General features: G+C 44.0%; 1 protein-coding gene across 2 annotated transcripts in view; it reads right to left on the bottom strand.

Annotated features, from left to right (window-relative positions):
* The window catches only part of Adcy9 (adenylate cyclase 9), a 117810-nt gene that overhangs the window by 23893 nt on the left and 66617 nt on the right, over positions 1 to 27300 (bottom strand). The window contains exons 3-5 of one of the 2 annotated variants that reach the window (XM_085694648.2): positions 13107 to 13297; positions 3637 to 3798; positions 2467 to 2684 (exon numbers count right to left, since the gene is read on the bottom strand). In XM_085694648.2, coding sequence (XP_085550774.2) covers positions 2467 to 2684; positions 3637 to 3798; positions 13107 to 13297 — 571 coding nt within the window. The remainder of the gene's footprint in view (positions 1 to 2466; positions 2685 to 3636; positions 3799 to 13106; positions 13298 to 27300) is intronic. The other variant, XM_085694649.2, reaches the window with a different exon arrangement.

Genomic DNA, 27300 nt, shown 5'->3' on the forward strand with positions numbered 1-27300 from the left:
TGCAGTGGAACTCATGTAACAGCAAGGGAATGGACAGCGAGAGGAGAGGAACAAGTATACATGGCAAGATGTCCTCATTTAAGATTTAACATTAACTGTAAGTCAACAAATACAGCCTAAGGATGGAGTCCAAGTTTAGCTTCAGTTGTCAACCTGAGATAATTCAGATCAGACTGGCAAATGGCCTGTGGTCTTTAAGGCTGATTTGTGTGGGAGGGCCCAGCCCACTGTGGACAGTGCCACCCCTGGGCAGGTGGTCCTGGGCTGTATGAAAAAGATAGCTAAATAGGAGCCAGGGAGCAGTGTTCTTCTAGAGCTTCTGCTCCAGGTGCCTTGATTTCCTGCCCTGGCTTCCCTCTATGGACTATGACATGGAGGTAGAAGATGAAATAAACCCTTTCTACCCCAAGTTGCTTTTGGTCATGGTGTTTATCACCACATCAGAATGGAAACCAGAACAGGTATGAGTTTGTAACTCCTAGAGGTACAACTAAACTATGGTCTGAGTGTCCAGCTACTACTAAACTCCCAGGGTACCCCTGGAGAGTCTAATGCTCTTTGCTCAATAATTGGCAGAACAGCAGAAAACAAGTGAACAAACAGATTATTGGAACAATACTGTCAGCCATCTGAACCTAACTAATGCTTATAGATTATTCTGAAAAATAGTTAAGGATTGGTGACACCCAGAATATATATTTTTTTCTATATATATCTTCACCACAACAAGCCATATATGAGAACATAAAACAAGTCTCAATTTATATGAAATAACTGAAATCACACAGAGCAGGTTTTCAGACAATAGCATTAAATTAAGTATTAATGAAATATCCAAAAACCATTCAGCATGAAAAGAAGCCAGGGCACCTTGGAGAAAAGGGTCATTGCTGCACAAGGATGGGACATAACAGGAGTGCATGAGTTCAGGGTAACGATGGTGGATAGAGTCGGACCGGGAGGGGACCTCCACCCACAGCAGTACGCTGCAAACGGAGTCCACCACTTAACTACCATAGCAAAGATGGCTTCAGGCAAGACTCATCAACAGATGCTGACCTAAGGAAGTTTGACAAGAAGTGGGCTAATTATATGACCTTCCTTGATTGCCTGCAGTCCTAATGAGAAAATAATAACAACAGTTTGGAGAGACTGGTAATATCTCACCCAGTCAAGATGCCCATCACATATTAAGGACCAACGGGCATCATATCCTCTGGATGTGACATGGGGAGAAGAACATGATGAACACTCTCACTAGCCTAGCCAGAGAAGCAGAACAGGAATCTGATAGGAAAATTCACAAAATCCAACATCCAAATCTTTCTGTAGAAGAGTTGGTCTGAAAGTTTTTCCAATGTTAGTATCACAACAGACTATGCAAGACAGCCAAGGGGCTATCTCAGATTTTAAAAGATTCCAGAGGATTGACCAGTAAAAGATGCAACATAGGAGCCTGGATGAGATCCCGGGCCAGAGGGAGAAAGTGCCACCAAAGATGTGACAGATCATTTGACAATCTGCAATATGGACTTAAGGCTAGAAAGAATATCCCTAAGCAACACCCTTATTTTTAGAAATTGCCATACGAAGGGGTAATGACCACACTGTACCCAACATACTTGCCAAATGGTTCAAAAAATACAAAAAGAGAAAGGGAAGGGAAGGAAAGGGAAGAAGGAAGGAAAGGGAAGGGAAGGGGGAAGGGAAGGGAAGGGAAGGGAAGGGAAGGGAAGGGAAGGGAAGAGAAGGGAAGGGAAGGGAAGGGAAGGGAAGGGGGAAAAGGGAACAGAGGGAGAGGGAGAAAAAAAGAATTATAAGATAAATATAGATTGGGTGTGTTGGGTTCCATGTTTGCTGAAGCAGAGAATCTCTACAAGAACAAGGCCATTTTGATCTACATAATAAGTTCTAGGCTAACCAGGACCACACAGTGAGACCCAGAGTCAATCACTGCTCCCCCAAAAGTTGGGGGAGAGTAAATAAGAACAAAGTGCAATGATAAAAACATCACAAAACCTATTTCTTTGTATGGTACTCAAAACAATTAATAAAAAAAATGGGCAGGTGAGATGGCTCAGCAGGTAAAGGCATTTGCCACCAAGCCTAACAACCTGTATTTGGCCTTTGACCTGGCCTCTAACATGCATTATACTCACATGCAGGGGCACATGCACTAAAGAAATATAATAATAATAATAATAAAGAAAGAATAAAGAAAATTTAAAAATGCCAAAAGATGGTAGATCAGGTAGAATATATTATGAATTTCAAGTTTCAAATTACTTCAGAATAAAAATAAAGTAATATAATTACAACAGAGGACAAACACATGGATTGAGACAGCTCAGAGAAAGAGCACAGCTGCAGACTCTGCCACCATCACAGGATGCACAACTGCAGACTCTGCCACCATCACAGGATGCACAACTGCAGACTGCCACATTGCTGGCTGCGGGGTCTTACCTGTCTTCTTTGATGACATCCACAAAGTGGGCATCAGTTTTCTCACGGATGTTCTTGAACCTGAGTGGGAGGAGGGCTGACTGGTCCAAGCTCACACCTGCCCACCGTCCCTTCTCCTGCAGGATCTCACACAGGGAGGTCTGGCTATTGGTGAGCTTCTCCTCTGGAGGAGGGCTCAGGAGTCCGTTCTGGGTCTTGGAGTTGGGTCCTCCAGAAGCCTGCCTCAAGACAAAGGAAGGAGCAGAGGGAGTGAAGTAGTCGCCAGGAGCACACACCGTTCTCACCCAACCCGCAGCATGCTGGAGCCTCCAGACGGAGGACTGGGAATCTATTCCCACCCAACCTTCCACTTCTCCCCTAACCCTGCTTTGCCTGAGGCCCTGCTTTGAAACAGGACATGTCTGGGTGTTTGGCAGCCAGAAGAAAAAAGAGGTCTTAGAATATCCATGATGTGAAAAAGGCCAGCTTAACACAGAAGAGGGCTATAGGGAAGGTCAATGGCTTCCCCGAGAAAGTTCAAGGAAGGTTCTGGGAAAGGAATACCCAGGCTTCTAGATGAAGAATGAACAGACTTAGTCTGGGGAACCTCTGGCTATGAAAAACATCCCATCTGAGTCCCTTGCTGATACTGGCAGAAGGAGAATGACAGAGAGGGGTCCCAGGGGGCAGTTTCCAAAGTCTTCCCGAAGCTCTTTGTTCAGGCTTTACTCTGCTTTCACCCCAGGCCTGCCCTGGCCTCAGAGCTTTGGCTCCAGGCTGTTAGCTCTGCCTCAGGAGCCTCCTTCTAGGGTGCATCTCTTACCTGGAGGAGTCGCTGTGTCCCCTTTGCACCTCTGCATTCTACCAAATAGAAAGCCCAGCCCATAGCCCCGTAATCCAAGCCTTTTGAACTGGTTGCCCCAGAAGAATCACATCCAGTTCTACTTTACATGGGTTGGCTCTGACTAGCCATCCTGCTTTTTATTGTTTCATTTTTCTTCAATGCTGGGGATCAAACCTCGGGCCTTGCACATGCAAAATACATGCTCTACCTTCACTACTGAGCTAGACTTCCAGCCCTCCATCATTTTAGTTACTGGTCTATTCAAACCACACCTAGAAGGCATGGAACGCTATTACCTAAGAGAAGCTATTCTGAGAACTAAGAAGTTGACGAGACAGGAATGTCACCTTAGGTGGATGCGCCAGGAGAGGTACTGACAGGAACAACAGCCATGAGCTTGTTACCTTGGTGCCGGTCTTAGGCTCATCTTGACAGCCATTTTGCACAGTTCCTCCTTCTGCACCAGCTTCAGATTTAGGAGCAAATGTGATTCCACAAGAAGGGCAAGTCTGAGAGAAAACACAGGGCATAGGAATATACTTGCAAAATACCTCCCTGATACATGATCCAAACATTCCGAGGTTGCGGTTACAACCTGTACTCACACAGAAATGATGGAATCGAGGGGAAGGCTCATTGAACCTCCCAAGTTCCGGAAGACCTAGGAACAAACTGGCAGCACAAAACGAAAAAATCCTGCACACAAACTCAGGGCAGCACAGCCGAAAGGAAATACAAATGCCCATTGACTTTGATGGATCAACCACCCATGCTCATTCATACACGGGGACGTCATTCAGCCAAATAAATCAAAACCCCAACACCTGCTTTCACACACACAAACCCTTGACACACTATGCTTTTCTTAAAATTAAATTCATAATTTAACAATTTCATATTCGTATATAGTACATTCTGATTACTCTCAGCCTCACTCTTTATCTCCTTCCACTCTTGTCAGTTCCCTTCCTTCCTACGAATCTCTTTCCCATGTTCCCATCTTCTTGCTTTGTGTTGTGACCCACTGAGTTTATCTAGAAGCATCTGTGTGACCATGGGTTTGGAATTCTCCACTAGAACCTGGTGGGTTTATCAGTGGACAAGACAATGACTCACCCTCTTCCAGAATCTGTCGGTAAGCCACTAAGTTCAGCACAGAGGGATAGAGCCCCATGAGCCCCACCCCATCCGCTACTGACTGCTGACAAGGCCGATACTGTGCTCGTCCTGTGCCAGGAACACAGCTGCAGTGAGTCCCTTACTGCAATAACTGTGTCCATCCTGCAGCCCAGAAATTCCAAGTTTTAGGAAACTGCTGACCCAGGAAAGCAAAGGTAAGACTCAGTACAGGCGGGCGAGAAGGACGAAGTCTCGTTCTCATTCCAGGAGCTTCGAGTCTCAGCTCAGTTGCTCACTAAGACCACCTTACCTCAGGACCCTCATGTGTAAGACGAATGTAAAAGCCTTTCTTGGAGAGACGCTTTAAGGAGTGCAGGAGTTCCCGGAACTCACTCTGTCCTGAATAGAGTTCCTTCTACTGTTAAGGTGACACAGAAGCCTAGGGACTGTCATTGGGATGGCAATGGCTAGTTGCCAATGAAGATGATTTCTTCTTAGTGAGAACTAGTAATCACTATGATTAATTATGGAAGACTAGATATTATTGGAAAATTGAAAATACGTAACACTTTATAATCTAAGAGCAAGAGTATGACCCAAGTAAGGGTTCACAGATCACTGCTGCACAAACCAAAGCATATAGATCCTTAGGAGCTATTGCAGTTTGGGAATCTGATGTAATGCAGACTGAACATCCATATTCATCTGAAAGATGGAAGTATGCATGCCAAAGTAACTATCATTTATTAATTAGCATATCTGAACAAATACATTAACTCACAGGTAAAGTCTGCTTATATTCTTTAATTTCAACTTTGTGTGCATGTATGCTGGGTTGAGGAGTATACAGAAGCCAGAGGGTAGCTTCATGGAGCTGGCTTTATCCTTTTATTTTTAAGTGGGTTCTGGGGATCACACTCAGATTGTATGGCAAGCAGGCGCTTTCCCACGGAGCCATCCTGATGGTGCTGCGCTTACACTCCAAAACTGGAGTCTGCAAGACTGAACGGCTCCCTTGTTAAATTGATTCAATGATTTGTTTGAGATGGTATCTCAATAACTCAGGTTAGTGGGGGATTTTTTGGAGGGGATGAGGGTTGAGACAGGGTTTCTCTATAGCCCTGGCTGTCCTGAAACTCACTCTATAGGTCAAGCTGGCCTCGAACTCAGAGATCCGCCTGCCTCTGCCTCCCCAGTGCTGAGATTAAAGGTGTGCATCACCACCACCCTGCTACAACAAAATAATTTTAAGACATCTTGTATTGACTGGGTTAAAGTTCAAACATTTCCTAGTGGACAGTGTTAAGAGTCACTACAGGACTTGCCATGCATCCCCCAGAACCCATTTTAAAAACAGCCAGGTATGGTTGTGAGCACCTGTAATCCCAGAACTGACAAAATAGCTACAGGAAAATCCCTGGTCTTTACTGGTTGGTTACTTGAGATGAATTAGGGGGAGCCAGGTTCAGTGAGACTGACTCTGTCACTAAGATTGGAAGTGACAGATGGAAGGAGAGACCTCTAGCCTACACACACACACACACACACACACACACACAAGCATCCAATTGGGGATGAGAACCTGCACTGGTTGCAATGGTTGGCTTGCTCCTCCAGGGGGCACACTGAACATTTCACTAACCAGTAGTTAACTAAGGAAGGAAAGGGCACAGTTTAGTGGGGACAGGCTGGCCTTGTGGTTTAAAAGACACTAATTTGAGTCAAACTCCTAGGTTCCAAAGATCTTGAAAACGGAAGGGTGAAACAGTAAATATTATTTACTATTATTTCTCCGACAACTTTTAAACATCAAGACTGGAGAAGAGCCTTTCAGCTCAGTGGTTAAAGTCATTGACCCTGACACAATAGTCCTGGTTCTACCACCTAATAAGTGGAAAACCTCTTTAAGTCTTCTTTTACAAAATGGAGTTTTGTCTACCTAAAGTATATTGCTATAAGTGCAAACAGAGGAGGTACATGTAAAGTATGTCAGAGTATTTCAAGAACAGATTTTTATTATTATTTTTAAAGTCATGATCTCAGAGCTTCAGAGATGGCTCAGTAGTCAAGGGTCATGATACTCAATTATCAGGACCACAGTTCAGACCCCAACACCAACGTCAGGAGGTTCTCCAACACCTGAAACTCCAGCTCCAAGGGATCTGACACCCTCTTCTGGCCTCCATGGGATGCCCACACAAGTGTGTATACATACCAACACAGATACACACACACACACACACAATTAAAGTAAAATACGTATTTTTTAATACATGGTCTCACTATATAGCCCTGGGTGTTCTCAAACTCACCACACAGTCTAGTTCAGGTTGTCTCTGAAGTTGTAATCACCCTGCTCCCACACCCTGAGCGCTGGGAATATAGACATGTGCCATCACACACAGCTTCAAAGCAGTTTCATTCTGGGTGCCAGCTCTACTCCGGAGGTGCTGACTTCACTGACCCTTCCATTGAGAAGGATTTGAAGGGAACATTTTGTCTCTATGGAGGGAACTGATTGACGGGTCATTTCTGCCATGGATAAAAGGCTGAACAAGTGGGAACATGGCAGTAATGGGAGATGCTGTCTCAGGGCATTCTCAGCAGGGTGGTACCAGGGGGACCTAGATCTGGAGCACATCATTCCATTGAACTCTGAAAATGGGACACTTTGCTAATCTCCTTCTTTCTTTGCCACTTTCTTTGGGGGAGATTTTCTTGATTCAAAGTTTAGAACAAAAGTCAAGAGGAGTGGCGCACACCTTTAACCCCAGCACTCGGGAGGCAGGGGCAGGTGGATCTCTGTGAGTTTGGGGTCAGTCTGGTCTATGCAGTGGGTTCCAGGACAGGCTCCAAAGCTACAGAGAAACCCTGTCTCAAAAAAAAAATCTAAAAATTTCAGAAAAATCTACCCTTCTTGAGAAAGACGCTTTCCTGTCTCAACACCCTATTCAGTCTGGAGGCCCCTCTGTAGCATGAGGCATCTACTACGTACAACGGTGTGTGCTTCGCTTCTTTCTCTACACCCCACAGTCATTTTCCTTTGACTGTTTCTCCAGCCTAATTTCAATCTGAATTGAAACATCTTATAACCTAGTTTTTGCTGAGCACTGACACAACTGTGAAACTTTCCCCACTCACCAAAAATGTCCACCTCTCCCCTGCAGCTGCTGGCATCTCCATCATTGCCAAGAACCTCCCACCAACCCAGACGAGAGCCTTTCCTGTAGGCTCTCGGGAGGCATGGCTAACTGTGGAGCAAGACTGGCAGACATGGTAGAGAAAATTCACTGGTTTATACCCAGATCCCAGCACCCATACTGAAAAAGCTAAGAGTGGCCAGAAGCCTGTAATCCTGGTGTTAGAGCTGGGGCTGAGAGCAGAGGATCACTGGGGATTACTGGACAGACAGTCCGGCCAAAAACCATTGTGCTTCAGGTACAAGAAGATAAAAGCCTTCTGAAGACAGACAGGCAGTTTGTGGACACTGGGGTTTGACTCAAGAGCTCCTGAACCCTGACCACCATGAGGCATTCCTGTGACTACCTTTCCTGTTACAAGGAAGGCCTTCAAGTAATCCCAGAACTTTGATCTGCTGGATAGACCCTGATCACCTGAAATGACCCATGCTGCTGTAACAGCCATCTTGGCTCTTCTGAGTGTTCTACTGTCACATACACAGTAAAGGGAGTGCTACAGTCCCCTAAACAGCACACGGACAGGCCAAGGAGTTTGCTGAGAGTTCCTGGAAACTCACCAAGAGCACACTCCGCCTTTCCCCTCCCCCTTGGTGGACATGGGCTCTGAATGGAGAATCATAACTACCCTTCTAACACACACGGGCACATTTCCAACTGATTCTGACATGCTTCAGTGCATACAACTTAATTCTAGTCAGAATGCATGGTACAGAGTTATTAAAGCAGGGTTGCTGTTTTTGTTTGTTTTTAATTCAAGGCTATTTCCCATTGCAAGATAAATCATTTTGAAGTCAACACCTGTCCCTTTTCATAAATGCCACAGGAGGGAATGGGGAAGCCTCTTTGGAGGACGAAACATCAGGGAGGTCCTGGATTTGCCTGTTTAGTCTACGGCTTACTAACTAGTTAGCGGAGTGTTCTGGTACTAGAAGAAACATCTTCTCCCATGACGTTTGTGTTGGACATTGTTGGCTGGAGTAAGGATGACACTCTATGACAGTAAACATCACTGAGTTCTAAATTCTTTGTGTCTCAATTTTTTTTATTCCTCAGAAACACCCATGAAACAGGGACAAAAAGTTCCATTTTACACAAGAGGAAACAAGGCAGAGAACAGAAGGGGCTCACCTATATATAGTCACACAGAAAGCCACAGAAGAACTATGAGCCCAAGTGAAAAAAAAAAAGACCCTAACCACCACACACTGGGTTCTCTGAGTTGAGAAGACACCAGGCTAACGATGCCACCTGTGGCCAGGGCTTTGTCACTTAAAAAGATGACATTTGGGCACTTTCAAAGCAGAAGATTCCTGCTGAGAAAAATATTAAGAGGCAAACAGAAACGAATCCTTAGAAAAAGCACAAGGCAGCAATTACCACAGAAGGAAAAGTTCCACCATCTTGAGAACAGGAAACAGACAGGAACACTGGAGGCAGAACCGTGAGTAAACAACTCAGAACTCAGACACAGGCCTCAAGCCGCCTTGTATAGAGCCACAGAGCACTGGATTACTGAAATTTTCATGTAATTACTCAACCCTACAGGCTTTGGGACTGAAAAACTAAGACTGGTTTAAAAAAAAAAAACAGTTCAAGTAAAGGATAGATTAGATTCAGCCAAGCATTGAGTACAGAATGTAATCCCAGAAGCACAGACAGTGAGATTAGGAGCTCTGCTCCAGTCTGGGCTGCATGGGACCCTATCTTAAGATGAAAAGAAAAAGAAATAGAAAAAAAGCAAAATTATTATTATGTTGTGGAAATATTCCACGAGAAAAACAAAATGAGGGAAAAATTTAGTATTTTGGGAAATTTCACTTACACATAGCCCTGCACATCTGATAACATTCATTAAACAGTATTATGCATATCTTTCTACTTCAACTAATATTCATAATCTCCTTATTGCATTTTTGTTTATTTATGTTGCATGCATGTTGTGATATGCTTGTGGAGATCAGGACAACTTGTGGGAGTCAGTTCTCTCTTTCCACCATGAGAGTCCTGGAGACTAAACTCTTGTCAGCTTTGGTGACAGGCACCTTTACTTGCTAAGTCATCTTGGGGGCTTCAAAATTTCTTTAAAAAATATTTTCTGACTTATAATTGTGAGAAACAGGGTCAAGTATACTGCTGCTGCCTTTGCTCTCAGCACTAGGGAGGCTGAGGCAGGAGGATTGTGAGTTTGAGGCTGGTTTGGGTTGTATAGCAAGACTGCCTCCCAAATACTTTTCTGATTTTCAGTTCTTGGAAGAGGTAACAATGGCTACTAATGTAGTTCTGTGGTTAGAGAAATCCTGTCTGTGTTGTTTGACTCAGAATTTCACAAGTCAACCAGATCAGAGTCCTGTGTTCATCCAGAGAATGTACTGCACACGGGAACATATTTTGAGAGACATCACCTTAAACTAGGCCTCCTCAGGGCACATGGTCATAAAACCACAAAGAGTTTGCTTTTCTTGACATGGTCACTGACAAAGAAAAAGCATCCTGCTGAGGGTAAGTAAACAGATGTTGCATAGGATCCCAGTGCAGTGGAAGCTCCCGTTAGGGCAGACACTATCACTAAGACAACAAACCAAAGACACCTGTTTAAGGCACTGACAGGTGTATTGGAGAAACTGGACCAAAGAATGCAGAGCAGACAACTGGCATTTTACAAAATCTCCTACCTGAGAGGGGATCTTATAGGGCTGGCTACCACCTTCACTACCTGGATGAAGACTCGGTGTTCTGTGTAATCACAGCACAGTTATCTGTGCTACTGAATTCTCAGGATGGAAGTCTGCTCACTTCTCGCTGGGGAGATGGGACTGTAAGGAGGCTTCTGGCAGTAGCTAGTCCATCTCATGGACTGCCCTTTATCTTTCAGGTGCTGTGTACCCCAAATGAGGAATCCAAATGATTCCAATGTCCTGGGATAGCTCTAGTCAGACAAATGCTGAGACCAAGTGTCTAAACTATCCATCTAGAACCCAGAAATTATACTTCATGAGCTAACTCATCCTTCCCTCTTGAAAGGGACACAAAGACCTTCTCTTTCCTCTCTGACAAATGTCTTGACAGTTCGGTCTACTTGATGGATCCTATATTTCATTTCCAATAATCCATGTTGTCTGGAAATGTGTGTATGGCAATAGAACAGAATAAGTAGTTTCTGCCCTTCAAATCAAAACAAATCTTTACAACTATAAGAAAATGAATAGTCTTTTAATATAAGAGAAATCTGTCTTAAGGCATAGAATCACTGATGTTAGAGCTGCCAGTGTTTCATGGGGAACTCAGTCATGCATGCCCAATAGGCAGATGAACACAAGTCATTAATTTTGAATTTTGAGCTTTATTTTTCCTACTTAAATAAGGCTCAGTTGGAGGCCTGGGGGAAACCATTTTTCCATATGCAAAAAGAACACTTTTGGGAAGCCACATTTTTAAATCCTTCCCTACCTGTGTTAAGTCAGTCTGCAAGGTGGGAACCCCTCCTACTGATGGTGAAGTACCTGTCCCCATCTCTAAGGTAGGTAGTTCAGGCAAAGTCAGATATGCTGACTGTCCTGCATATACAGGGTCCACTGTCATCCTAAGCTATCACCAAGGCTAGTAGCTCAGTGTTCATCCCCTTTCTCCCAGGGGACACTGGGCAACTGGGGAAGGGGTGTATCTGACCGAAGTGTTAGTAGGCAAAGGTCAGAGATGGTGCTGACCATTCGGCAACATGCAGCAAGCCCAATACCAGGATTATTTGGTCCATTCTGTTAAGAAGTTTTATTAAACTCATAAGGCACATGACTACAATGATACATGAGTGCTTTCAATAAACCTGCACACAGCAACGACCAGAAGTAATCAGATGATGGGTGCTTAAATACTCCAGCATACTGCCACATTATAAAGCTAGCTTTATTTTTGCTTTTGGAGACAGGGCCTTGCTCTCTAGTTCAGGCTGGTTTCAAACTCACAGTAATCCTTCTGCTTCAGCTTCCTGAGTACTGGAATTATAGACATAAGCCACTATATCCAACCTATGCAAACTCTAAGCTTATGGACACGCAGCTAGCTTTTAAATCTGCTAAAGGATGTAGGTGAAGTCATGGCAGACCACAGCTGCTACCATATCATCGTACTCTTCTGTTATCTGAAAGTTCCAGCAAAAAAAAAGTTCTAGCAAAGAATGCTAGAAGTATCTTGTTCTCTTTTTAAAAATGGAAACAGCAAATATTTAAAAGTGAAAATAAACACAGGGGTGCGGAAACACCAGTCAGTAAAATGCCTGCTATGCAAGCACGAGGACCTGAGTTTGATCCTGGCACCCCGTGAAGAACTGGGTCTGGTGACATGCACTTTTACTCCTCTGCTGAGGAGGCAGGGACGGATTCCCGTCTGTCAGTCTGGTCCAACTGGTGAGCCCCAGGTACTAGTGAGGAAAGCCCATTTTTAAAGTGGTGGGGAGGGGCGAATGGTTCTTGGGGATAGCAGTAGAGGTTGATCTCCGGCCTCCATGCGGACGCATGCTCACACCAACAGGCAACAGAAGCATGCATGCAGACACACACATACACAGAGACAGACAGACAGAGAGACAGAATGAATAAAGTAAAAGTAAAAACAAAAACAGTAGGGAAATTAAATCCAATGTGATAATGAAAACAGCTTACAATGAGAAAAATTTCTTATGCCCAAGGTCAAGTGTGTTAATTCCCCCAGTAGTTTATTATGACATGTCAGCCCAGAAATAGACACTTCTAGACTACCCCCAGAAAGTCTCTATTCCAGTAATAAAATACTAGAATCTTCTCAGCAATGCTTTTTTTTTCCCCCCAGAGGACTACACTGCAAGATTCACCCATACCAACAACACAATCTAAAATAATCACAGAATTGCCAGGTCGTGGTAGCGTGGTAGCGCAGACCTTTAATCCCAGCACTCAGGAGGCAGAGGCAGTCATATCACTGAGTTCAAGGCCAGCTTGGTTTGCAAAGCAAGTTCCAGGACAGCCAGAGCTGCACAGAGAAACCCTGATTTTTATTTTGAAAAACAAAAACAAAGAAAAACAACAACAAAAGAAAGAGAAGAAGGAAAGAAGGAATAAAAAAAGATAATCACAAAATTGTGGATTTCAAGAGACAGGAGAGTATTTAAGGTAGTCTCCAACATAGATAGATTCCAGCTCTCAGAGCAAATGTGAGGAAATCACCTTTACTGTCATTATCATTATCTTTGAGAGGTCCCCAAAGACACTATAGATTGTAGAAAAAAAAACTAAAAAGAAATGTATCTTATGCGAAGCAGAGAGGAAATAGGGGTGTATAAAATGCTAAAGATGCAAGCATATTAAAAATGCACAATGTAACTAACTTTATACTAAACTCTTAAATTATGAAAACTCAATTGAAAGGCATCCTGAAGCATTTGCCATATGGTATTTATTACTTCATGTGTTTTACTGTAGAATTACTACAAAGTTGTAGAAGAGAGAAAGAGAGGAAAAAAAACTAACCTTAAAGTTATCAAAGGTTCTGACAGTCTGTGCCAAGTCACTGACACTCCCTGGCGATGCTGTCCCCTGTCCCCTAGGGCCTGAGGACGCCCGTGAGTCGTCAATGACCTCAAAGCCAGAAAGCAGGGCCTCTGCACAGCTGCAGTGAGACTCCTTGGCTCTCTGGCCCGATATCAGGTATGTCTTCAAACCTATGATGGATAAAAATTACAATCAGCACAGATGGAAAGCACGGACGGCTGGGATGCAGCTGGGTCTTGCTCTCTGTGGGTGGAGAACACACTCCTAGAAGGTGAAGTATGGTGACAATGGGGGTACCACCATTTTCCCAGGCGACACAGCCTCAGAGGCTATTTGCCTCCAGACGCACCATTTATTTCTTTAACGTTTGTGTTGAAGAATGGCTGACTACATGTTTTACCTCTGGGAATGAAAATAAATGTTAACAGTTCTTCCACGAAGGCATCTTATGTCTGCTGACTGAAGGAAACAGAAGAGACTGGGGGCTGGCTCAGATCTGTAAATATCCATCCCTGATCTCAACACCCGGCAGGGTCCTGCATCCAGGAAATTGTCCAGCTGTGCTGCAAAGGAAGACACAGACAGCTTTTCCTGGAGGAGTGCAGCACCTGAACTAGAGAAAAGGCTGAGCAAGCCATGCCGCTGTCTTCAAACATGCCTCTGTGCGTGTATCCCTGGGGTTGGCTGTGGCTTGGCATCTGGGACACCAGGTCAGTGTTCATTCACCACGTACTTTATCAAGCACTTCCTGTCTACGGTATATTATCAGGGATGCAGAGGGGACAACAGGACAAATCAGCTATTACGGGGACCTTGTGGGATCTCACTGAAGAGGGAGCCCAGATAAAAGAGGAGAAGGTGTGACAGTGTCACCACCGTGCAGGGTAAGGAGAGATGGGGTGCTCCAGGAGCATGAGAGAGGCCACCCTGATAGTCCTCTCCAAAACTGGAAGTCCGCTACTAAGACGGTATAAGGGGCAGGGCTACAAGTGGTGGTAAGACAGGAAAGAGCTCCTCCCTCATGGTAGGTCTGCGGCCCTTATAAAGGCTCTACGTAGTATTGGTAGCTTTTTCCTTCAGCCCTGTGAAGACAAGTTCTTCCCTCAGAAGGATACAGTTCTCACCAGAACAAATCAGCACTAAGGCCTTGATCCGAGACTCACAAGCCTTCAGACTGTGAGACATAACTTTCTCTTCTTATAAATTACCCAGTCTGTGGTATTCTGTGATGGCAGCACCATTAGACTAAGGCAGGAAGACTCCTGAACAGTAGGTCCTCCAAGAGAGGTCAGCCCCGGCATCCATCCCCAGACAGTGGGTATTTCTAGAATAGTCTGTGGGGATTCTTCCAACAAAAGAGCCTTTGGCAGGTGTAATCATCAGGGGGTGCTGAGCTTAACGTGACTGGGACTGTATGTGTGGTGTATATACATGCATGTGTGGGTAGTATGTGTGGGTATGTGATATGTGTGTATAGTATCTGTGGTATGTGTAGTGTGTGTGGTGTGTGTAGTATGTGTGGTATGTGTGTGTGGTGTGTGTGTGTGGTATGTGTAGTATGTGTGGTATGTGTGTGTGGTATGTGTAGTATGTGTGGTATGTGTGTGTGGTGTGTGTGTGGTGTGTAGTATGTGTGGTATGTGAGTGTGTGTGGTGTGTAGTATGCGTGGTATGTGTGTGTGTGGTATGTGTGTGATGTGTGTAGGATGTGTGGTGTGTGTAGTATGTGTATGGTATGTGCATGTGTAGTGTGTATGTGGTAGGTGTTATGTAGTGTGTATGTAGTATATAGTATATAGTATGTGCCTGTGTATGTGTGTGTGTCACCAGAGTACATCAAGGATGCCAAAGGGAAGCAAGAAGAAAGAATAAGGAAGGGGCTGGTGGAAAAGATAGACACGATGCGAAGGGTGGTAGCGATGCTTCTGTCAGGAGTCAATACAAGGATAAGGGTATGGTGTTTGAAGAGAAGCCCTGAGCATGAGGTTCAGGCTCCATCACCTCTTAACTACGATACCTAGTCATCTTGTTTTCTCACTTGTGGGGTGAGGCTTAGAAGAAGACCAGTCCGTGAGACTGGGGTAATTGTCAAGGGTCCACACAAGGTCTTTACAGCTGTGCTCAGGACATAGCATGCCTGATAACAGCAGCTATTATTACCCATGAGGTGTTTGATCTGCCCATCCTCAGGAGCCTCTTTCCTGCTCCTACACAGAAAAACAGGTGTAGAACTGCTCCAAATCTGTCTCTAACTCAGCTCTTCCTTGGGGAGCTCAGAATGACCAACTTGTAAAGACAATACTACTCTTGAACAAAAATTGAACCTATGCAGGCATCTAAAACAAGGGAGTAACTTTTTATTTATGCTTCAACATGGAGAGCTAAATTTACAGTGAGTCCTGCTGCCCACACTAAAGGAACTCAGCATGAAACAGAAACACAGGTTTAGCTGTCCACCATGAGAAAAGTTAAAGGCTTGGGCCTCGCTGAAGTCTTAGGCCTGCGCGTTAATGACTTAAGTGTGGATGACCACACTTACAGACCCTGGCTTCTGATATGACGAATAGCTAGCTCATCTGGGCTGAAAGACCCCAATAAGGCAGACCAAATATTTACTTTGTTAAATGTGCATATACAGGAAAATAATTAGTATTATTTCCTGAAAGCTTTCTTGGCAATTCATTTTTTACCTCACCAACACTCATATCTTTTATCAGCTTCATTTTACAGGGCTGCAGAGAGGGGAGGTGCTTCCTAACGTGTTCCCACCTAGTGAAAAAAAATGTACACAGAGCATCACATGGTTCACTTCCTTGAATATTTTCATCACTCCCTTTCACACTGGAGATGGTAGCCTGGACCCAGTACAAACTAGGCAAGTGCTTTACCACTGAGCCATTTCCATTTGTAATACTTAAAATTTATTTATTAGCATACATCAACCATGCACAATGGGTTTCATTATGAACTTGCATACATATATACGGTGTATTTTGGTCATATTCACCACCATTAGCCTCTCCTGTCCAGCTTCCACTCTTACTAATTCCCTGTATCTTTTATTGCGTGTGCTGTGTTGCGTTGCATTGTGTTGTATTTTTTTGGCAGCCCAGCGAGTTTAATTAGGGTTGCTTACAAGAACATGGGTGAAGAGTTAGTCAAAGAAGCATGGGAAACTAACCAGTTCCTACACAAAAGGAAGGAAATCTCTTTCCCTCTCCCAGGAACCATTAACTGCCTATACATCCTTGGTGAGAGACAGGGACTTAGAAAACCCTCTCCCACATTTTTTCCTTTTCAAATTTTAAGACAGGGTCTTAATAAGTTGCTTGGGCTAGATTCAGTCTCATTTTGTAGCCCAGCCTCTGCCTTCTAAGTAGCTAGAATTCTAGACCCAACTTTCCTTGTGTATCTTCTGTGTGTGCATGTGTGGTCTATACACACAGGCCAGAAGAGGACACTGGGCATCCTGCTCTACCACTCTTCATCTATTCTCTTGAGACAAGTTCTACCATTGAATCTAAATCTAAGGCAGCAGCGAGCAAGTGCCAACAATCCTGCCTCCACCCACCCACTCATGCTCCACCTCCACAACATTGGGGTTACAGCCACACATAGCTTTTTAGGTGATTGCTAGGAATCTGAACTCCAAGCTCCATGATTTCACAGCAAGCTCTCACAGCCACTGAGCCATCTCTCCACCCCCCACCTGCTCTTAAGTATAGTCAGTCCTCTTCACTGTGGAGTCTTCATCTACAAATTCCACTGTGGAGCAAAACTATTGTTTCAGAAAATTATATCTGCGGACCTGGAGAAATGGCTCGGTGTATAAAGTGCTTCATTAGGACTGGAGTTCAGATGCCCCAAACCCATGAAAAGGTGAGGAAGATGCGGCAGTTACCTATAATTCCAGCACTAGGGAGCTAGAGCAAGTGAGCCAACTAGTCTAGTTGATCGATGGCTCTGGGTTCAATTGAGAGATGCTGACTCAATAAATAAGTTGGAAGGCTGTGGAAGACACCTAACATCAACTTTAGGCCTTCACATACATGCATGCACAAGCGTTCACATATGAGAACACATATACACATGCAAACACAAATACACATGTACATCACATGTGTATATATGAAAAACAAAAGAAAAATTGTTTCTGTATTGAACATATACAGACATATCTTATTTAGGGTTTCTATTACTGTGAAGAGACACCATTAGCATGGCAATTCTCAACAGGGAAACATTTAATTGGAGTTGGCTTACAGGTTCAGAGGTTTAGTCCATTCTTGTCATGGTAGGAAGCATGTCAGTGTGCAGGCAGAATGGTGCTGGAGAAGGAGCTGAGAGTTCTATATCTGGATCACCAGGTAGCAGGAAGAGAGAGCCACTGGGCCTGGATTGAGCATTTGACACAAAGCCAACCCCCAGTGACACACTTCTTCCAACAAGACCACACCTCCTAACAGATACCACTCCCTTTGGGGCTATGGAGACCATTTTCATTCAAACCACCACATGACATTTTTCCTTGTCTATTGTTCAGATAATTCTGTGTATCAAATATTTACATAGCATTTACACTATATTAGGTATAATGAGCAATCTAGAGATAAAGTATATGGGACAATGTATGTAGATTATATGAAAACATGACATTTTACATAAGAGACATGAACATATTCATATTTTGGTGTCCACAGGGAATCCTCAAACCAGTTGCCCCAGGGTTCCAATGGATGACTGTCATCAAGTCTTTGAGGACAAAAACTCTGTCTTGTACACACTGATGATGGATTTTAGTGACCAAATGTATGAATGAGCGGCACAGTTCAGTTCAGAAAAGAAGCATCTTCTAACCTGTCTTCTTCATTGGGGCTCTTGTTTTGGAATGAATTCCTCAGTCACCAGGACTCTTAGGGACTTGATGGTCAGTGTCAAAAAGAGAAGAAATAAAGAAAAGCCAGGAAAGAGTGCTTAAGACATGATGGGGGGGGGGGTTAAAAGAAAAACATAACAACTGCCTAGAAGCTGATGTCATCACTGATTTAAAACAATAAACACACGAGAAGCGATTAGCTTGGGCTGGCTCATAAACATCCTAAAATGTTTCTTCCCTTTGTCCTATTTGAAATGGCCAAAAATATGAAAACTATTTATTAAACTAAAATTCAATTGGTTAATAAGGAAAATAAGAATTAAAAGAATTAACCTATCAAATCACCAAGATCTATGAAGATTTAGATGAAACACTTTTAAACTTTTTAACGTTTCTGGTTAAGAGCAAAAGTTTGGTAAAACAATTTTTTTCATCTTTTAATAATAAAAAACACTCTATACAGGTCAAATTCTTCCACTCCTATGTAAAACTAACTGTGGGAACTAACTTGTGGGCTCAATATTTGACGATAAATCACAGGTTGCACTCAATAGTATGTGTATATGGGTAAGACTTTATTTGTAAAAAATTTTAAGTCCAAACAATAAAATCAACCTTTTGTCTATATGGTTTAACACCAGGCTTCAGGACCACCACCGACTCTGGAAGATCACACTGAGAATGCCCACAGCAGCCTGCTGGTCCCAGCCCATTCATTCACTTGCTCATCCACTTACCCCACAAACTCAGTACATACAGAGTCCTCACAGAGCCCCATGACCTGGACAAAGGACTAAAAGGCAGACACTATGCCACCTATAGAAACTGAGTCAGGAGAAAATATTGGCCTCAGTTCCCTGTCTTTGAAATGGAAGCACTACAGCATAGGAATGATGCTACTTCATAGGACAGCTGTGGGCATTAAAGATTGACGAGGAGTAACTCAAGAAAACCAAGGAAGGGGAAGACAGCGAGAGGAATACAATCCCTAGGAAGAGGGAAGTCATGGGCCCTAGGTGCCTGTTGACTGTATGTACAGAAGTCACTAAAGGTTTTACAATGAGTCGGCAACAGAAGAAAAATAGAGGCCCAGGGTAACTACTATGGAACACTCTGAGACTCCAGGGCTTAAAGAGCCAGACAACGCTGCTAGTTCAGCCTGCTTAAGAGCAATGTGTCAGTAACTGAAACTAGCAACTAATTTACTGGTGTCTGAGAGGACAAGCCTCCCTGTGCAGCAGCAAAGATATCTGAGCCCATTTCTGCTCCCGGTGATTTAATTATAGAACAGACACTTGGAAAATAGAGTCCAGAAAGAACAGAAATTAAAATTGGGGAAGGGGCAGTGAGGCTCAGGGGTAGAATGTTTGCCCCACACACTCAAGGATCTGTGTTTCAGACTTAGCACTGTAAATACATAAGTAAATCTGAGAATATGCAACAGGTAAATAATGGGGAAAACCAAATAAGAGAATACCTTTAAAAAAAGATGTAAAGTCAAAGGTTCCTCAGGGGAAAAAAGCCAGTTTCAAAAGGCGATGGTTCCATTTCAGTGACATGTCCCCGAGAGCGAGGAACTGCATAGAGACGAGGCAGCCTGGTGTTGGCCAAGGGCCTGTGGTGATGGCAGGCTGAGCAGGAGAGACCGAGGCATCTTAATGGTGAGCTAAACAAACGGGAAGGAAGAATGGAGGCCCAGGCTAACTGCTGTGGAATACTATGAGCCAACAGGGCTCTCAGGACCAGCACTGGCTAGGAACCAAGCCTGCTCCAGAGTAACTGCCAGCAGAGAGGTTTCCTTTGTGGGGTGATGAGATCAACTAAAACTATGGTGATGGTTATACCACTCTTTAATACACGAAAAGTCACAGAATTATAGGCTTTAGAGAAACACTCCTCAACAAATCAAAGATGTTTTAAAACAAAAAGAAATAACACTATGTGAACTCGAACAAGATGCGAGACGCTGACATTTCAAGAAGAAATAAAGCCAGGAAGAAATATGCACGCCTTGAGGATTCAAGGCAAAGCTGGTAACAGGAAAAAAGCATTTTTTTAAAAAGGGGGGGCTTAGAAACAGATAATGAGGTAGAGCTAGGCTGCAGAAACATACAAATAAGAAATACGGCTAAATAACCTTGAAGAACTGAAAATTCTACATGGCAAGAATTCAAAAGTCTGTGAGAGATTAAACTCAACAAAACAAAACTTGACCTTCACAAGAGATCTCTAAGAATCACCAGATTTGCAGCTCTCACATTTGCAGTGTAGCCAGAGAGGTGGGGCCCACACCCAGCTGGAGTGTTAGACTGCTGACACAGCTCCTCCGCAGCATGTGGGCGCCACACAGCCTCACTGTGCTCCCAGCGTGTGGCTCTTCTTCACCCAGGCATGAGCTGATGGGCAAGAACACTTTCTGCTGACTCCTGGCTGCGGCTCCTGCACTCACATCTCTGACGAATATCTTCATCTGTCCAGGATGGTAACACAGATCCACGGACTAAAGACATGCCATGTCTTCTGTAAGCTTCAGGTTATACAGAGGGCAAGATAGGATTCTTAAGAACTTGATGAAGCCTCTGTGTGAGTAGCCACACAAGGCTTCATCACTGGATGCTTTGTAGATGTCTACCAGAGTTTCTGACTTTCTTTCAAACCACACTGCAGTTAGAGGGACATGCTTACTGCAAATTTCCCACTTTAAAAATCATCAGGGGTCTCTCTCTCTCTCTCTCTCTCTCTCTCTCTCTCTCTCTGTGTGTGTGTGTGTGTGTGTGTGTGTGTGTAGTCAGTCAGTCTGTCTGTGTCTCTCTTGGATATTTTGTCTGCAAGTTTATCTGTGTACCATGTGGATGCCTGGTACCTGCAGAGGCCAGAAGAGGGTGCCAGAGTTACACATGGTTGGGAACCACCATATGGGTGCTGGGAATTGAGCCCAGGTCCTATGAAAAAACAGCCAGTGCTCTGAACCACCGAACCATCTCTCTGGACTGTTGTTCTATCTTTTGATCAGTGTTTTGTGTCATGGATGTTCTAGTGTCGGAAGCAATTTTTCAGATGGCATTTTCTTATTTATGGGACACACGGCAGAGTCTCCAACCATTTATTTGTTTGAGTTAGGAGATTACACTGACCCAGGCTCTATAACTGAGCTACATTCCCTAACCCTCATTATACTTTTTCTGACAATGTCTCACTGAGTTGCCCACTGGCTTTGAACTCACTCTGTAGCTGAGGCAGGCCTTGGAGTTGCAGTCCTCCCGCTCAGCCTTCAAATGCAGGAATCACATGCACCAGTCTAGTTCCAAACCCTTTTCTTTGTAGGCACCCCCAAGATCTCCAATTTCATTTGTGCAGCTTTCATTTTCTCTCTTCTCAGGAGAATCAAAACTGTGAGGCAGATTTGCAATAACCTTCAAAATGTTGCTTGCACACTTATCCGAAGTTGATCCTGGCCAAGGGAAGGCCAGGGAGTGGGGACTCACCTTCCCACTGCAAAGTACAGGATGTCACTTATGTCTGAGGAAAATCACAACGGTTGTAAACTCATGCACAGGCAGAAAGCACAAGCAAGGCGGTGGGAGTGGGCGCCCTTGTAGGAGAGGACAGGACAAGGGGTGTGTGGTTGGGCACCCTGACACACTCAGCTTACAGAAAACATTGACAGGGACAGATCTCACTCAAGAGAAGGGCCAGAGGAATTCTCAGGGGCTCCCTGACCACATGGTGGCAACTGAACTCCACTCCAGACATGGAAGAGCCACCACTGTGAGAGACGGAAACAGGCAGAAGTCCAGGAAGGAAGGTTCCAGAGGAGAGGCACTGGCCCCAAGGATGACACTGAGTACGCAGTTAAGTTAGTGCCACAGGAAAGTACACTCTATTTAAAACTGGGCTTGGCTCTGTTAACACAAACCACAGCGTATACCAACATACACCAGGGGCCCAGCATGACAGGAAACATTCGCTTTCTATATTATTACATATTTTGCTTATCTGTATTATGTTTTAAAAGAACACAAACTCCACGTGGTGGCTTACATCACTAATCCCAGTACCCCAGACTCAAACATGGGAAGTTGAAGGTTATCCTTGGCTATATAGGGAAGTCTGAGAACAGCCCAGTCTACATAATACTGTTTCAAAGAAAGGGAATGGGGAGAGGGCAGAGGAAGAGAGAGGAAGGGAGGAGAAAGGAGGAGCCTGCCTGGGCTACAGAGTTCCAGGCCAGTACAATATAAAACCTGGTAAAGCGGAGACGTGTGTGTGTGTGTGTGTGTGTGTGTGTGTGTGTAGAGCTGAATTTGTTGCAGAATATTTTAGACAAAAAAAATGTATTAAGAAAAATAAACTGAAGAGTTGTGCTCCCACTGACCTGAGGGAGAGCTGCCACCCACCCTGTTCAAGCCCTGTCCCCAGGCTCCTAACACTGAAGCACCCTTTAAACTCAGAGAAGGCAGTGGTGAGATGACTCAGCAGATGAAAGCAAGTCTGGTGACCCACAAACATCCCAGGATCATAGTAGAAGGAGAGAGAAATGACCTTGAGAGTTGGCCTCTGACTTCTACATGACTGCACACACACACACACACACACACACACACACACATACTACTACTACTACTACCACTACTACTACTACTACTAAAAACAATAACTCACGTGAAGGACATCACTTTATGAGTACTTTTTCTAGAAGTTGCTGTTTGTGTGGAACATTCTCTTTGAGATTTGTTCATATTGGTAAATGTGATTCGCGCTCACCAATTTTCAGATTTTGAGGTTTCCCACTGAATAAGTGTTCTACAATTTGAAAAAGAACTTGTAGAATTAACCGTCACCAACTCTGAACTCCTAAATCCTAGTTAAAAAAAAAGAAAAGAAAAGAACTATGCCAAGCATGCAAGCATAAAAGTGCACACCTGCAATCCTGGCACATGGGAGTTGGGCAGGGGGATTAATAATAAAATCATTTTAAAAAATAATATACGATAATAGGATTAAAATATACAAAATGCCACTGAGAGAACTGTCTGGACTACATAGCTCTAGGCCAGCACAATCTAAGGCCTAGAAGGGGTTCAGACAGAGAGTTTGTGCTCGTGACTGCTATCTGTTGAGGCTGATGGGCCTGAATCTGCCATCATAAAGAAAAGAGAAGGGGCCATAGAAATAACCTAAGACCAGGCTGACTCTTGATGACAGGTCAGAGGTAATTATGGCCCCAGCATTTCAGCTACATGGAACTTAGTGCATGAGCCAGAGGAGGAACTTCTAGAAGGTCCCAGAAAATGAAGTGGGCTTCTATTCAATGCCCTGAACTTGATGCAAGGAACAAAATGATGCATGGGGAGGTCAGTAGGCTGGATGGAGCAGTATGATCGAGAATCTGGACTTGTGTTGTTGTTTAAATTTAAGCAATTTAAACTTTAAGTAGCTGCACAGGACTGTCGGCTACCATTGTGATCAGAAAGTCCACCTCAGCCTCTCACCACTAGAGTGCAGTGAACTGGAAGCAGCTCTTCTTACCCTTCCTAAACAGCCACCGGGTGGTTAAAACTCCAACGGAGAATGGGTGGGGTAAGAAAGATAACTAAATATGAACTCCTGTTACAGAGCATCAGGGGTTAATAATACAAGGTGGACATCTCCATGTGCAACAACAATGGTCACTTGAGAAAGACAGGACAGATCTACACAGAGTGGCAGATAACCTAAGGAAGGGCTGGAAGTACTAAGAACATGTGCATATCTTTAGAAAGTCTTAAATGAGATGAAAATTTGGTTTTAAAATGTAATTCTTGGGCTGGAGAGATGGCTCAGCAGTTAAGAGCACTGACTGCTCTTCCAGAGGACCCAGGTTCAAATCCCAGCAACCACATGGCAGTTCACAACTGTCTGTCACTCCAGTTCCAGGCGAAATGACACCCTTTTCTGGTCTCCAAGGGCACCAGGCACACATATGGTACACAGACACATGCAGGTAAAACGCTCATACATATAAAACAGATCTAAAAGATTTTTAACACAATTCAGAATCTGTATCTATGTAGCTTGACCTTGACACAATATTCTCAAAAAAGTTTTTGATATGAATACTTGTTAAATATATTATGCTTTCCCCTTCAATAAATATTCTAAATTTTACTATTCGATCCCTCAAAATAATTGTGACACAAACACCTGAGCTCACTGCTTTTTCATGCCCATTACAAATGACGCATGCATTTCAACACACCACTGCACAAATGGCCATGTTGGGGGCCCTCTGACACTGAGGAGCCTGAATGTTTTATTAGGCACATGGCCACGATGCTAACAGGACTGTGTCTGGAGAACGTGTTCCAGGAAAGGTTCACTCCGCTGTCACTTGCACTGAGGCTCTACTCCCAGCGAGCTGAGAAAGCAGAGAGAATCCAACTTGGGTCATCTCAGCTCCTCCTGAACCCCACTATCTCCAAGGTTACCCTACTGCTCCTCCCTCCTATTAGCCACCAGGACGGTGAGCACAGTATAAATCCCGCGGCACATCTCTGTGTCGCGACTCCTGCTCACTTGCCTCCAGGCTCTCCCTAGTCTGCAATGGCCCCAGACGGCTCATAGATTCCAATGTTTTGCGCCCAGTTAGTGAACTATTTGGCAAGGATAAGGCAGTGTGGCCTTTCTAGAGAAGGTGTGTCACTGCAAGTGGGCTTTGAGGTTTCAAAAGCACATGCCATTCCTGGTGTGTGTGTGTGTGTGTGTGTGTCTGTCTGTCTGTCTGCCTAACTGACTTCTCTCTTCTCTCCCTCTCTGCCTCCTAGTTATGTCTCAAGATGTAAGCTTTCAACATGCATGACTGCCTGACTCCCTCCATGCTCCCCACCATGACAGTCATAGACTCACCCTCTGAAACTGTAAGACCACAATAAACTCTTTCTTCTATAAGCTACCTTGGTCATGATAAGCAGGAATGTGGATGACAATATCTGGTCCCCAAGTCCTGCAGATCAGAAGTCCCTGTATTACAATATCTGCTCAGTTTCTGCAAGGCCTTACATGATGGGGCCTCCACAAAGAGTATCTAGCACAAGACTCTGACCCTTTGGGGGCACATCATAGGATCCCTGTGAGGGTCTCTGGAATATTTTAAATCCCCTTGAACAGCCAGAGTAACACCTTCTGGAAGCAAGGCCAAGACATAGATCCTCAACTCTAGCAGACCCAGTGACTCCTTTTCATTAAACATTTATTATCTTTACCACATACTTAAATTGTAATGTCCTCTTTCCAAACTGAAAATAAAATTAAATTTATAGACAACATAACCTTTAATCACTGAGACCATCAAAAACATTTCTAGCAAATTTCCCAAATGCCTCCTCTGCACAGCCTTTAGACAGCTTCCCTCAGACACAGCAGTGAGTGTTCTCAGGGGCGGGGTAGTCTTAAGAGTGGCTGAAATCTGGGGAGAGCAGTGCACACATGTAATTCTACCACTTGGGAGGTAGAGACAGAAGGATCAGGAGTTCAAAGCCAACCACAGCTTCTTGGCAAGTTCCAGGCCAGCCAGCACTATAAAACAAGACCCTGTCTCATAGAAACAAAACTGAAACAAACAAACAAGAAAAGCATTCCACAGTTCTATGCATGTGTAAATGTGTGTGAAAACATGTTTATGAGAATGCGTGTATATAAGTACATACATATTTAACTGCAGTCCATTTTTAAAATCGAAATATTAGCTCTTATTTTGTTCATTACTTTAATAAATAGTAAGTTTTTAGAACCTATTCAAATGAAAGTGCTAGTGGCTAGGTCACCAAAATCACAGATGTCCATCCTGCTCCCACAGTCTGGCAGAAATGGGCCTGAGAAACTGACACTCAGAAATGACAAGGGAGGTGGATTTGGCAATGGGTCTGAGGGGCAACAATATAAGCAGAAACACAACATTCAAAGGCATCCAGGAAGGTGGAAAAAATCAAGATGGGAACAGATCACTGAGTCAAATGCTTCTAGAAAGAAGGTTCTCTGAAAAGTGAGTGTAGATAACCAGGAAGCAGCCAAGGGCCGTGGAGGAGAGAGTGCTATGCAGGAAAGGCACAGGCTGGCTGGCCGGTTGAAGGAAACCGTGTGTCATGAAGGACAGCAGCAGAATGGAGTGGCAGGGCAGCCTGGGAGGATCAATGCGGTAAGAAGGCTCAAGAGAAGGGGAGATTACACGTGCAGAGACAGACATCAAAGGGGTAATGTGGAATGGAGGAGAGAGGATCTAACACTGCCAAGACTGAGCAGCAGCAGGATTACGTAACACTCATAAAAAACGGAAAGGAGAAGAAACACTAAGGGCTCCGCCCACCTGTGGGCTTTAGGACAAGGCTGTGCTTAGCTCCGTAGAATGAGACAAGAAGTCCATAACGATGAGGTCGGGTCAAAGCCTCCACCAGCTCTCACAGGAGCTACCTCATGAAGAGTTTAGTTTGCATTTCAGAATGACTGATACAAGATATCCCAAGGCTCCCCCTGGAATAAAGGCTCTCAAAACAAAGAATCTAGGTTCTTCCAGATGAATATGCTGCCAGCAGATGACAGTGAGAACTAGTTATTTTAAAACTACCCAGCAGACAAAGAGACAGCCAACGCATCAGATAGGCAGCGATGTAGGGAGTGAGTGGATGTGCAACTGAGGAAGCAGACAGATTGACACGTCAGGAAAGCGGTTCACGGGCTCAACTGAGGAAGTGGCCGGATTGATACATCAGGAAATCGGCTCACGGGATTCAAGCCCATGTCACAGGTGAAACAGAGAGTGTTCAGAAAGTAGAGTGATAGTGTGTAAATCATTCCCACAATAAGAGATCTAAGAACTCCATTTTTTATAAAACAAAGAACTGAATAGATTTCCTCAAAGATGCCCATTTGGCCAAAAAGTGCATGCATGTGAAAAGTTGCTCAACATATTAGTCAGCAAGAATATGCAAATCAAACTACACTGAGCCTGTTATGAGAAACCTAGCTAACTACTCATAACTAAATGACATCATGGACATTAGAGAGCCTACAACCACCACTTTACTAAACCAGCATAATCCCTAAGAACAGTCTAAACATTTGTCCTTATACCCACAGATCAATGTAGTCTTTAACCCCTCATCAAGGAAACTTCTCTCTGAGATAGACAAAGACCAGTACAGAAAACCACAATCGATCCAAACGTAGAGGTGGGAAGCACAATCCCAATGAATACATCTACAAAACAATCCCACACAGGGATCATTGTAGAAAGGGGGCAGAAATATCATAAGAGTCAAAGGA

The sequence above is a fragment of the Myodes glareolus genome, chromosome 9 (assembly GCF_982192425.1).
Source record: "Myodes glareolus chromosome 9, mMyoGla1.1, whole genome shotgun sequence".
NCBI classification, from domain to species: domain Eukaryota; kingdom Metazoa; phylum Chordata; class Mammalia; order Rodentia; family Cricetidae; genus Myodes; species Myodes glareolus.